Source organism: Polyodon spathula, chromosome 4 (genome assembly GCF_017654505.1).
Source record: "Polyodon spathula isolate WHYD16114869_AA chromosome 4, ASM1765450v1, whole genome shotgun sequence".
Taxonomy (NCBI): Eukaryota; Metazoa; Chordata; class Actinopteri; order Acipenseriformes; family Polyodontidae; genus Polyodon; species Polyodon spathula.
The window spans coordinates 91,925,968-91,940,288 of record NC_054537.1 but is presented as its reverse complement, the minus strand read 5'-3'; the positions used below and the strand labels follow the sequence as shown (position 1 = coordinate 91,940,288).

General features: G+C 36.9%; 1 protein-coding gene across 2 annotated transcripts in view; it reads right to left on the bottom strand.

Annotated features, from left to right (window-relative positions):
• Nucleotides 1–7,621, bottom strand: part of chn2 (chimerin 2) — a 92,264-nt gene extending 84,643 nt beyond the window's left edge. Inside the window, exons 1-2 of one of the 2 annotated variants that reach the window (XM_041249045.1) lie at nt 6,911–7,621; nt 1,321–1,387 (exon numbers count right to left, since the gene is read on the bottom strand). In XM_041249045.1, the coding sequence (XP_041104979.1) occupies nt 1,321–1,333 (13 nt within the window). In that variant the 5' untranslated portion in view covers nt 1,334–1,387; nt 6,911–7,621. The remainder of the gene's footprint in view (nt 1–1,320; nt 1,388–6,910) is intronic. The other variant, XM_041249044.1, reaches the window with a different exon arrangement.
• Nucleotides 7,622–14,321: the final 6,700 nt, after the last annotated feature.

The following is a 14,321-nucleotide window of genomic DNA, read 5'->3' as shown; positions in this document are numbered from 1 at the left end:
GAGTATTTTGTTGCTGGTTCTTGAGTGCATGTGTGCCTTTATAGAAGCAGCTGGGGCATGCAACAGGATACACGTTGCTAGGCAATTAACTGAGCAGATAGCCTCACCCAGTGCTGAGTTGATCGGGAGCTTATGATTGGCTGAGTGCCTGCCTGGGGAGCGGCGTCTGTGCCACAGCTTGAGGCTACTGCATGACCATAGCCATACAGACGGGCACTGAGCGAAAGCTTGCTCTGTTGACATGGAGGAGGAGAGCTTCCACTCCATGGAGAGATCTACCACTTGAAAAGGCCGTTTGAGAAGGCCAGAGTTGCCGTAAGGATGCGGGACTCCGGGAGCCCAGAAGTAGGTCAGTTTAGGGGATGTTGATCCCAAACAGTATAGAGAGGTTTTTGCGTAGTGTAGTAGGTTCCTTTAGCGGGATGTTCCTTTTAGTGGGCCTAGTGCTTGCCTTGTTTGGCAAACTTTTATTTTTAGCTTTGATTTATTTACTTTTATTTATTAAATCCTGACACTAGGATTACCACTGTTGCCCTAGCGTCGGGGCCTGTGTTGACATTAAATCTGTGCGCCTGTGCAGCATGTCAACACCCACTGCTCTGTGTCTGATTCAGTATTATTCAGTGACAACCCATGTATGTAACATCGTCCTGTTACAGCACTAACCCTTAAATATTGCTGATAAAGTTGGCTACCATAGAACAGAAAAAACTGGCAATTAATTGCAAGCCATTAGGAAGATTTTAACATTGGAGTCTACACTGACGCTACAAAAACACATGGAAATTAAATGCATTTGGTTTCCCTCTCAACACATTAAAAACAGCAAAGTCAGCACCAGCCCAAACCAACATAATCTGCTTCAGTCAAATGTCTTGGAAAGTTTAAGCAGCCTGTATGGACTATGGGTTTCTGCCAACCAGATGTGAACATGACGGTTTGAAATTGAGGTCATGATATTATATTGTATGGAGCATTCAATACTGGTAATTAAAATGTTTCTTTAGTGTGGGTGATCATCATCCAGCTTATTAGACAATCAGCAGATGTCGACATACACCCTCTGCACAGACTTGATCCAACGTGACAGAATGCTTAAATAACAGAAGTGAAAGCTCTGGAGTTTGTGTGTGTGTTGATCTAACAGTGGTAGTCCTGCTAGGAAACAAAAGATGTGCAGGACAATTTTATAGACAATATTTTATTAGAATCATGCTTATGAATAACTAAAGAGCTAAAATTATAGAACTCAAAAACTAAAACTGTTTTCTTTTTTTATAAATACATTTGAAAAAATAATGTTCTGACATGCAACAAAACCTGTTGTCCTCATGGATTTTCTTGCTGCAATTGTTTCAGCTGCATTCCCAGTTTGTCACTGTGGGTTCTGTTTAACAAGGAAAAATGCATTTAAAAACTAAACAAATAAAAAAGGCATCTGTAATTGCTAGTTCATGATTATTTTTTCAAATTCTATTTAACTGGGGATGTGCTTGTTAATTAGAAGGGGGACAACATATTTGTATTTGTCAAAGGAATCAAGTAGTGACACCTGTTTAGACAGGGAACACTTTTACACATGACCAGAATAGTAAACACTAGCCCAGACGAGATGAAACTACTTCCCAGTAAGCATCCACTGATGCCATTACTCTATTACTACATACATGCAGCATAATGTAGCAGAAATGTTAGGCACACAGTCTTTAAAACCAGCCAGTCAGAATCAACAAAGCTGGATGTAATTAAACATACTTCAAAAGGATTGCACGGTACACATTCAAAACTTTAAAGCAAATTGTACCATTTGCTGACTATCTCAATTCGCTTCACAGTAACAGTTTGCTTATATTTTTATTGAAGAGTTTGCATTGCATGCATAAATTAGATCTAGCACTGTAACCGAGCAAGTTTTAATAGTATCATACAGTACAGTCTATTATGATACATAACCAAAAGTACATGATAAAAACCTGTGATTTATTAATGAAGGCCACATATCCCTCCAGAACAATTTCAATAGTTTGCAGACTTCACATTACAGCTGCGTCGTCCTGGCTTTAGACTCTACTGACAGTGTGAAAGCACAAGTTTCTAATGTCCATAAAACAAAACTGTTGATACTCACACAAAAGAAACTCAGCATTTGTACTGCTATTAAAAACCCATACCCTATTATACCCTACTACCTGGTGATGCTTTTTGCTGCTGTCCATTAGCAAATGCAACTGCACTGGGGCAGATATCTGATGTTAGTAATGGCCCTGTTCAAACTCTACTGCATTACTCTGTGTTGTTACTGTAATGGCATTCCTCCTTCCTAACTAATAGAATTGTCTGTAGCATAAAAACGATAAGGCATATGAGACAGGAGATTGCTATTTACTGAAAAAAAAAACAAGAGAACAAGACAAGAGAAAGAATTCTGAATCGCTCAAAAGATGTTTTGTAAATAACAAATTCAATTAGCTTCTATCCAGTCTATATGCCATTACAATGTATATACAAAAATCTTAAACAAGCTAGCATATCTGCAAGTAATGTACTGCAAGTGCCTGGCCTTTGGCCTGATTAAGCATTGACAGAACCTTTCCACTGTAAAGAGACCAAAGCTGAATGATAGCAACAAAGATACCAATAGTGACAACACAGTCAAACCCTTTCTTAACATTACTTCAAAAGGACTGTTCACCAGTAACCTGGCAAAATAGGCATTAAAACACAGCTTCGTATCACAAGAATGCCTGTTTTGCAGTGGAACTTGAAATATAGTACCAGGTATTGCATTCATTAGAATAAAATGCTAATTAAAATAATTTTAAATCACATGCTGTACTGAACATGTACAGCACATTGCAACAATTAAAAACATAACAGCTGTGATTATACACACTGCAATGGTGTGTACAGAATGCTATATTTTGTCGAAACATACAGCAACTTGCTTACACGTAAACTTTTTACAATTTTGTTTCCCTAAGCGAAGGGCTGCACTTACAGGTGTCATTGGGAAGAGTTGATTGTAACACATGTGCTGACATCTCAGCATTCCACGCCTCATAATGACTAAGAGGTTTTGCCTCAGCTAAAGAGGCCAAGCCTTTAGTTGCATCAGCAGGTATAGACAAAGCTTGATAACACACAGCTACTCCTAGCTTTTATTAAATCTCAGCTGCAGTGCATTATCTTTCTTTGACATCCAGTGATTTTTGCAGGTGATGTTGTATGGTGGTCAATCCAGCTCCTCCAGATTCCATTACCAAGTGGCAACTTCTTCATAAAGGAAAACAGAACAATATATTTCTGACTGGTAGTCTTTACAGATAATAAAGACTGAGTTGCTTTCCAAAACAGGCCGGAGGCTACTTACTGCACTCATGTGATACCTGAGCTACTCCAGACTCCCGGTCTTTCAATTTAAAAACGTCCACCTAAACATGAAGCCCACGTATATCATTCGACAGCATTGTGTGTATTGTGTTCTATTAAACTCGCTCCCTGTGAAAACTGTTGCTTGAAGCTGAATTCAGTGAAAAAGACAAGTGTCTAAAAGATGTGAAAAATTACCCAGACCTTAAATATTTAGTATGGAAGTTGTTTCACGTTGACGGAACTACCTTTCGCAGAAATGTCACATTCGTATTTGAACACCATTATAACTTCAGTCTAAAGTATGTTGTTTAGGCTCTCACATTACAAAATGCATGCAAAGAAGGAACCATTGCAATCATTGAAAGTGGATTCTATACACATGGTAGAAATAGGCAATATACAAGTTAACTTCTGAAAATATACCCTATGGTAGCTCGTTAAAGGCAAAACAACTTTGACAGTAAACATTTCTTTTTTGGGGGGCCAAAATTCCCATTCCTAGACCCTTGTCCTTGCATACAGTATGCTGATCTGCAAACTGACGACTCTTCTGTGTGGTTTTTTTTAATTTCAGAACGCTCTTAGTTTGGAAGTTAACTATTTTCTCAGGTCCTCTGCTCTTTTTTTACAAGAGTGCTTTTGTAAGTGACACAGCCTTCTAGTAGATAGTATTTATAACTAGCAGTGAGTAATCATAAACATGACTATAATGGCATGTGCAATGGAGAAGGGAACATATATACAGTAGCCTGACGGTACAATGCCTGCCATGCTCCTCTGGGAATAAACATGAGAGAAGCATTTCAATCAAGCATGTTAGAAACAAACCACTCACCAGTCACCAGTACTGATCACTGCTCACAATACTTACTGACATATTACTTGTTGAGTCAGACCACATTTACCAGCTGGGTAACAAACAATAAGCTAACATTCTGCAGGCCTTGTCTGAAGACTTTACAGATTGTGCTAAACATAAAGCTATTTACTGGTCATAACTAATCAATATAAAGCTATTTTTAAAAGAACAAATAAGACTAGATTTAAAACAAGGATAGATACTACTGGCAATAGGACTTTAAAACAAAGCACTTAATGGTATTCAAACAAAGCTACTTTAAAGCTGACAATGATTTCAAATGAAAACAATTAGAGGAAGTTAAAGTAGTGTGTAATATCTGCATGAAAAGAAGTTTCTTCTTTCCAACATGTTCCAAACCCAGTGAAAGAATTCCTTTACTGAGACTGTGTATATTTCTGTAATCCCTGTGAGAAAAAGGATTATTTCAAAAACACTTTGCAAACGCCTCTATTTTGTTTTGCGGCCTCACCCAGGTTTATAATTATATATTCTTTAAAAAAAAAAAAAACAAAGAGCACTTTTTGTTACATCAAAAAACTGTTTTCAAAAATATTTTTTTCTTTCTAAGTGCAAAGGTTATTGTACTATACTAATTGTTTTTACCAAACTGTGGTAATTGGTCAATCGTTTATTGTTAGTCAGACACTGCATTCAGAAAATCTACATTACTTTAAGAACACAGAATACATATTTCTCAAACTTTTACATACAAATGCATCATCTCTGGTACTATTACTTGCTTGCTATGCTGATTTGCATTTTTCTCAGTGCCACTGAAAAATGGAGCGGCAAAGATAATGACACAGCAAAAAAAAAAAAACTAAAAATAAATGGATGCATCCTGAAAAGAACATAGTGGTGGTGAACTGTGATGAGGCATCAAACTTGTTTAGAGACCACAAGAAAATGTGAAGCTTGCAGTGTTTTCAGTTCTACACATTTATAACATGCAGAGCCTTTCCTTTAAAGGGAATTAAACTCACAATGCAAAACCTTGCCAGTTCATTGGAACACATGCTGTAGGGGCGACCCTCGCCAATGTAGTACATGTCATGATTAGTACATTTTACTAACACTATTTATTCAAATATTAAATCACATTTCACAGTACAGTAATTATGTATAATACCAGGGTTAGAAACACACACTATGTGGGAACACAAAGTCGAGTAAGAGGTCAGGCCCTATAACGTTCATTTCTTATAAATCTGGACAAACAAGAAAGGGTTTTGCCTAACAAAAAGAGTTTAAATTCAAAGAAGATTTATTCAGGTAAATGTTATGTTTTCAGTAAGACAACATGTACTACTCTTTTTGCAGTAGATATAAATAGGTAATATAGGTAATATCATATACTTTGTATATTTCGATTCTCTGACCTGCATTGCATATCATAAATAAATAAATAAATAAATAAATAAACTGGCATCCTTGTTGGTTCCACTTTGAAAACAAAAAGTTTGTTACTTTTAATTGATACACACATATATAAAGAACAACAGGTCTATACTTCAAAAACAATCAACAGCACAATAATATGGTCAAACCATTAATATGTAAAAACAAACAGACAACAACACAACCACCTGGGTTTTGCACCATTATTCTCAATGTTCTTTGCTCAGATACAGTGGAACCATTTCTGAATGATACCCTCCATCACTCAGACTAAAAACATTGTAATAACTCACAAAAACCACAACTGGCAACTACTGTGTGTAAATGGCACCTATGCACAGTTCCCAAAAGCCACGTGGTATGTTGTATGGAGAATATAAATTCTTATTAAGTCATAATGTAGTTTTGAATTTTAGCATTTTGGGAAGTCAAAACAGCTGGACATTTGGGATGAGAGTTCTCATCCCTGTGTATCATTCAAAGGTTGGTTTGCGCAACTGTAACTTTAATAATCTATAGTAATACTAAGGGCTAGAGATGCAATACTGTAGTAAAACGTTTCAAACTGTTCAGCAGTTGTTGAATTAGGTAAGCCATATTCTTTTGAAACAGATAGGCTACAACAAAATAATTTAATAACAGTTGTGTATCTTACGAACTGTAGTTTCATTACACGTCAATTAGAGAAATCTGACAGAAGCAGCGTTTAAGCAGACAGCGCTTGTTTATCACAACTATGTATCTGGTGTGTTGCTACTGCACTGCTGGTGAAATGCGGACTTCATCTCTTTTTTTCGGTACCTTTTTGTGCGTGCGTAATAATATGCATTCCAGAGCAATCATCAGGAGAATAAATAAAGCTCCAGGCAATTCGGTTTTTACTCCATCATGCACTAATAAAACAGAATGGTGTAAAGCTGGGATAGAAGCCTCAGTAAAGACGTATTGTCTTCAATATATTAATATACAGGTAGTCATCATTTACCGGTATGCTGTATAAAACACACAACACACACCAAAAGCGTTACGGTTACAATGTTTCAATTCAACTTTGTAATTATTAATTAATTTGTTTATTTTGCATTCCTAAGTGGTACCTATTGTATTTAGTGTCACTATAAAAAGAAAGTACTGAAGTACTAAACGTAGAAGTAGCCTGCTCGTCACAATATTCATACATTTTCAGCCCACACCGCACATGCATCAATGGTAAAGTACATCACACCACTCCATACCACACGGTGCAGTTAATACAAACATGAATACGTCTTAACTTACCAGAGGCTATCGACGAGCCTGATAAACTTGAGTTGCTCGAGGCTGCCATTCTACTGTGATCCCGTGTTGTTCTGTTGAAATGTTTAAATGCTATCACTCCAGATGCTGCTGCTGCTGCTGGATTCAGCTCCCCTGCCCATTTCACTTCCTGCTCAACTCAGTGACGCTCGGCTTGCTTAAATATTGATTAATGTTCCGTCTCTGTCTCTTTGCTCCCCGATTTATGAGTGTTTTGTTAGTCTTAACATGGTAACGCTGTTACCATTCGGAGCTTACTGTAAGCCTACGCTCCAGTGTTGCCAAGTCTGATTCCCTTGTTAGCGGCGCTGGTGGTTATCGCATTCACTTCTGTGCAGCACTTCTTGTCAGCATGGATATGACAGTTGCGATATCTTCAGAAACGAGTTACGTCTTTGAAGAAAAGTTTACATTCGCTTCAGGGAAACTGTCAACACATGTTACAAGTTAGCAGTCCAAGTTTAAGTGTGAGAGAAGGGCACCATTAACTTCGCCATGTTGAACTGAAACGATTTACTGTGGTTTCCATGTGCCATTTCAGGACTCCGTACTACCGTAGTCCTACACCGTAGAACCGCCTCCTTAAAGAGGCAGCATATCGCTGTTAAAGACCGGAGTGTAGTGAATGTAAGGGTACTGGAATAAAGCTGTCAGGTATCTATACATGTGTGACATCTTAATAATGATAATTATAATACAATGTTGACATGGACGCAAAAGAGGTGTGAAAGCCAGTTTAAATTAAGAAACTATAGATGACATGTTCCGTATTTCTCTGCCAATTCGTTCACGCCCACACATTTCAGTATGGGGGGGTTATTGTACTGTAAAGTACAATGGAAACCGCAGTGCCCTGATTTATATCTACAGTTACTTATTTAATACAGTAATAGAATGCTATTGGATATTTATAATGTCTTTTCAAGGCTTTTAAAATTTTGAAACAGAACAAGATTTTCTTTACTCCAAAACCTACTGCTTTTATCAAAATAGTGCTGAAGATCTACCAAAAGACAATAGCAATGTTTTAATTTATGTATTTATTATTTGTTTATTTGCATTTTTATAGCACTTTTTATAAAGTAGTATCTGAAAGCACTGTAGAGTACAAATTAGAAACAATCAAACCACAATACATTTGTAAAACATCTACCACAATCATTCCGTTTAAATAACATATTCAAATAGTATAATAAACACACACACACACACACACACACACACACACACACACACACACACACACACACACACACACACACACACACACATTATTAGAGTAGAAATCTGCTGTCCAAGTTTGATACATTGCATTTAGCACAGGGTATTGGAGTAGAGATCTGCTCTCCAAGTCTGATATATTGTATTGCAATTTTTGTACATATCAAAAATACTCTCTCATTAACAGCCAAGGCAAAACAACAGAAGCAGGGTTTGCTTTTGGTTGATTGCGTTGATTCATTAGTGAGGTTAATGAACCTCAACACATGCCCCTCACTCCTTATGTTACAAGTAAAGTCCAGTTCTGCCATTTAGGATAAGTGGTTATGGGACAGGATATTGTCCATGGATAAATAATTATTTTTCATTAGAACATTTGTCATGAAACATTGCAAAGAAATAGACCTTTATAATGACCACATCTTGGGCACTATCATTCCAATCTACCCAGTAAGATTATTCGTAAGCACAAGTACCTTTCTGTCAGTAAATGTGGATCTTTTTTGTTTATTATTATTTTTTCTTTTGCCTGCAAACTAAACCTAACTTAGACATTTTAAATCCTGTTATCCTGTTAAGAACAAACTCTCAATAGTATGAGCAGTCTGGCCTTGGCCATGTTTTGCCAAGTCTGGCATAATAGATATGCACTTTATATATGTACATGTTGTGTTCTTCAGTGGTAAGTTTCAGTTTGTGGGTGCTGGAAAGTGGGCATTGTGTCTTTATCCTGCTCTGCCCCTGCACTGGTTGAGTGCAGGGTGGTTTCCGCTGCGTGACAGTGCACAGCCCCTGTCAAGCTGATATAAACTCCCACTCATTTTCTTATTTCGGAACTCACTCCAAAACACTCAAAGTATCTGCAGCATTTTATTTTTCAGTGTTTTGCTTGCTCCTGTGGTTCAACAACTGACCACACTAGCAAGCGCCTACATACATTTTTTTCTCTGATCATTTTTTGAGCCAAGACTTACACACAGTTTCTTTTGACATCCGTTCACGGGGCTATAGCATTTTCTGACACATTATTGTAAATTGATCAGAAAATGAACAGATGATTTGTGGTATGTTTGTAGTTAGATTAGTTAAAGTTTGTAGTATTGACTTCTGACACAGATAATCTGAAACAAGAATTTTTTAACCTTAATACCCATACAATGTATCATGAATCTTTTACTGCTTATCTTTAAACATGTCTATCCAGCATTTCACCTCTTTCATCTGTATATAAAAAAATCACTGAAGAAAAAAAAATACATCACATATTAACTGTAGAAATCTTTCAGTGAATTTTCCAAGCAACTGAATAATTTGAGGAGCACTGTCACTGGACACAGTTAGACCCTCATTTCAGACTTTTCCTACCAATATTTCAGGGAATTCAATCAGTAAATATTGGTAGAAAAAAAATAATTTAAAACAATTAATTTATGTGTGGCAAGAGGAGGAAATGGAAAATATTTTCTCTAACAAATAGGCATCCATGACACTAGGGGGTAGCTGTACTAAGATGGGCCATACCGCAATTTACACTTTCATTGCGACAATTCGCAAAGCATACAGTTTGTTGTATGTACTAAGAAAGAATATTTAAATATTTGTTGAGTCATCTTAGCAAGATCTTTAGTATTACAAAAGCCGTGCAATATTTTTTGGAATCAATAGCGGGAGTTGAGTTGTGGTTTGCTGGCCCGAAGGATAACGTCTAAACACCAATTTTACCTGACACTGTGTTTTTTGAGCCTAGGCAAGTGTTTTGGATACTTGGCTAATAAATGTGTTATTTGTAACTGTGAATCACAAACCATCTGCACATTAATAGAATAGCTGTGTTTCCTATTCCTATACAGATGCTCAGAATGAGCTGGAGGGGTTAGCAGCACATGTGTGGAGCCTATTGCTCTCAACACGATGGGGAAACTAGAAATTACATAGACATTTGTTTTCAAGGTTTGTAAGTACACCCTGCTTTTAGGGAAAAATAGGTATTTGAGTGTTCACCACAAAAATGCATTGAGCACAAGAAATTGTTCTGCAATGGTAAGTGCCACAATTGCCAGCAGCTTTAGTACATCTCATTATAATATTTCAGAACCCTCATTTGCATTAGCTCCACCCCGTTTTGTAAATATATACAGGACCGCCCATAATTACTTATTCATTTAAGGCTGAACCTCAAAGAGAAACTGCTGTTGCAAGGCATTCCCTAAAAAGTCTCCAACAAAATTGCGCTTGTTTAATATATTTCACCCTAGTGCATATTTTGTCGTGTTTCTTGAAATAGTAACCATGCCCCAAAGTGGTATATTTCCATCTGACATGAAAGGCAATCAGGAAACAGAGAGAAAACAATACTTGCAGCAACCACTTCCTGCCAAGTGTCAATGCCACTTCTTCATTACAGTACATATAGGTCACTGTAATGAAGGTAGCTTTTACTTATATTGTTCGGGGTGACGAGACTGTGTAATGCATAATACTGTGTCCAGTTCTGTTCACCACAATAACCAGAAGGATTTGTGGACATGACATGAGTTATCTAGTCATATTATTGCTGCTGATTTAATGGGATACTTCAACTTAAAAAAAAAAATAGAGGTCAATCAGCTAAAGTACTAGGAAGTGGACAAGCATAAATGAGTTGAATGGCCTCCACTCATTTGTAAATTTTGGTTTTGAAGTACTGTGTTCAGATTAATGTTAAATCAGAGTCTGTAAAACCAGATAATACTGTGCCTTTGAAAAATGTACATGAATGTTTCCATAGAACACAGAAATAACAGCACATGTGTATTTTTTTTAATTGAATTTACTCATCAATAGACCTTGTGAACAAAATATAATCTATGTAAAATTCAAGGACAAAAGTAAAATACACAAAAGCCTGCTGCAGCTCTATAAGTAAGAGCATAGTGGTCCAATGACAACATTCCCTTCCCAATCACTGTCAACATACTATATTCTAAAAGCATCTGCTAAAATATTAGACAGTATTGAATAGGATTATTTAAACGTCAACAAAGGCAATGCACTGTGAATAATCTTGTAGTGCAGAATAATCTGATACTTTTACATCTTCCTAAATTGTTCTGGATTTCAGCACTAGCAAATCTGTTGAATTGAATGGAGTTTGATACAGTGCTGTGGTTCGAGGTATTGATATTCAAAGCACTGCAACAGAATTTAATACATGACTCCTTCATTTTAAACAGATACATTTTGCCTCTACGGTTAGGTTTGTTGAAAGTAGATTTAAATATATCTTGTAGAATGATGTGCTGGCTCAGGATGCGGTTCAAATAAACAAAATGAAACTGGAGAAATTGAACAAAGAAAATTATATTTCTGTTTTTCATGACTCACGATAATGTATAATCCCTGTGTCTCCTGGCAGCTTTATTTCTAAAATAGTCACTATAAATTCTTGGCAAGGACAACCCAAAGAAAAAGTGTTACCTTATCAGTGTATTTCTTCAGCTTCAGATACAGATCAGTAATCAAGCTTTATCTCCCACCAAGTCTAAACATTATTCAGAACTACTGGACATACAAGGTCAGAAAAACTTTATGCCTGCATTATACTGCAGCTCTGAAAAAAATGAATACTTTTCCATTTCATAAACCTATTATCAATGCCAGAGCAAATTGGTTTATATATGTAGATTCTCAAAATGTATTTGATGCCAATATACCTTCCCACAACAACTGAGATAAATGTTTGTGTATTAATACACAGTTATTATACTGTATATTTAAATTTCTGTGTTCCCAAAAATGCAGTTTATATATTTTACTGTATGCATTTACAGAAATGTACACAGTACAAGTGCTGTATTTCAAAGTGGCAACCACATTACTAATAATTTATTTTTATTTTTCTTGTTTGGATTGAGTGTATTAACACAATTTTTAGATCAAACATTTACAAAACATACTATTATTATTATTATTATTATTATTATTATTATTATTATTATTATTATTATTATTGGGTTACTAGACCTTCAGTACTTTTGGGTTTGCTGATTCGTTAGTGAATAACATCAATGTGTTATTATAGCCCTGTCACACTGATTGTACAGGCACAGAGGATCTTTTTATTCATGATAGTGTAATCAGTTATTTATTTGGATCTACACATCCACAATTTAATATGAAGTGTGTCTACATCAGAAATGTGTCTCCTCCAACAGTAGAGGCTAAATAATATATTTCTTTCTGGCCATAACAGTTATGCCATACAAGCTCTGACTCCATGTAGCACAGAAGCATCACAGCCCAGATGGTAATGACAGGGAGAGAGACTGAGAGACAGAAAGTGACAAGTTAAATGTGCTAAAGTAACACGGTACAAACACTAACAAAAGCCCTCTTGACAAAACAAAAGGCACAAGGGCCAACACAGACAGAAGGTTTTACAAAAACTCACGAAATGTAAACAAACAGAGAGCAAAACACGGGACACGCAACACGGCCCTCCACCTCTATCACCAACATCAATCCTACTAACTGTATTCTAACACCCGTGAACACCTATTTTATACACCTGTGACTTTTTCATCATTTAATCATTTATTTAATTGTCAGCTCCAGCCACATTCCTGTGTTTTGACAGGGAGAAATTTAACCCCCTCCCTGCCAACCTAATATTCTGCACAAAAACACACACCCGTGCACCGGCAGGGCTTTCACCCTGCCACAATGGCCCCATCCCTCTCTCCCTCACTCCTAGTCCTACATAACAGGGCGATGATTTGTATCTCTACAATAAAAGGAAATGCCTCTAGGCCTGCCTTAGGTTAATACAATGTAATGCAGTTCAGTAAAATAAGTCCAGTAAAACCTTGATTATCTAAATCAAAGGTTCCCAAACCAGGAACAATGACATTCTATATACAGTAATCCATCACATATCCACCTGCCGTGGGACCAGAGTAAGGGTGGATATGTAAAAGGACAGGAGACCACCCCCACAGACAGCCGGCAGGAGCCAGGATTGCCTTTGCCGGAGGAGCCGGCCTGTGTACAGTTGGCCTGGCCGCTACAACTGTTGGGGTGGGAGGAGGACCTCCCACCGTGGCCGCCACCTTTGGCCCGTTGCTGCCCCTGTTCCTGGGCCGGCACAAGGGGGGGCATGTGTGGTGAAGTGTCTCGCCCCTTTGTTTATTATTGTTTAGATTTATATATTAATGCGATGGTGAAAGCCGTCCAATATTATTATTATTATTATTATTATTATTATTATTATTATTATTATGTATTGTTTGGCCAGATGAGCAAGACGCTGTCCGCCAGGTTATTGTTTTTATTTTTGAAAGCCTTGTGAGGATGCGTGACTGATCAACTACTGATTATTTAACTAGCTGACAGTCACTCATTCTTATTTAATCTCGAGCAGACTGTGGTCGAGGGGTAACAAGGAAATTTAATTAATAACTAGTTAAACCCTCGGCCAGAACATAACAGTTGTCTGCAATCGAGGTTGTGTGTGTCAGAGGAGAGACGTAAGTCTATAGAAGAGAGTAGACAATTGCTAGACAGGCTGGCTGAAAACCAGCACAATACTTGTTTATTATTTGTTTGTTTATTTGTTTGGACAATGCGCCTTTTTGTTTGTGTCTTGTTTTTGGTTAAACTGTTTATTTTTGTTAAATGTTTGGAGTCTCTATTTCTGGTTTGACGTCACCACTGCAAGCCACACTGGTCACAGGGATATATATATATATATATATAAAATAGCAAAAAGCAACATTAACATACTAATACAGAAAAAATAAGATTCAAATGAAAAAATAACAATTTATTTACATTGTTACAGGTTTACATATTTTTTTAATTTTAAATTTTTCTTAAGAAGTGGTAATAGTGGGCCGCAGTGCCTAATGCAGCTAACAAAAGTTTGAGAACCACTGAACTAAACTTAAATTTGACAAATATCTTGAGATATGACACAGGCCCGGTTTTTGGGATGGAACCGCGTAACAGTCTCGTCTTTTGATTGGTCCTTGTCTGTCACAGGAATATGATGTCAACACGAGTGGGAAAGCTTGAAGTCATTGTGATTGGAGAGAGAGAGAGAGAGAGAGAGAGAGAGAGAGAGAGAGAGAGAGAGAGAGAGAGAGAGAGATCTGATTTCCAGAAACTTTCAATTAAAATAAAATGTGGTATTTTG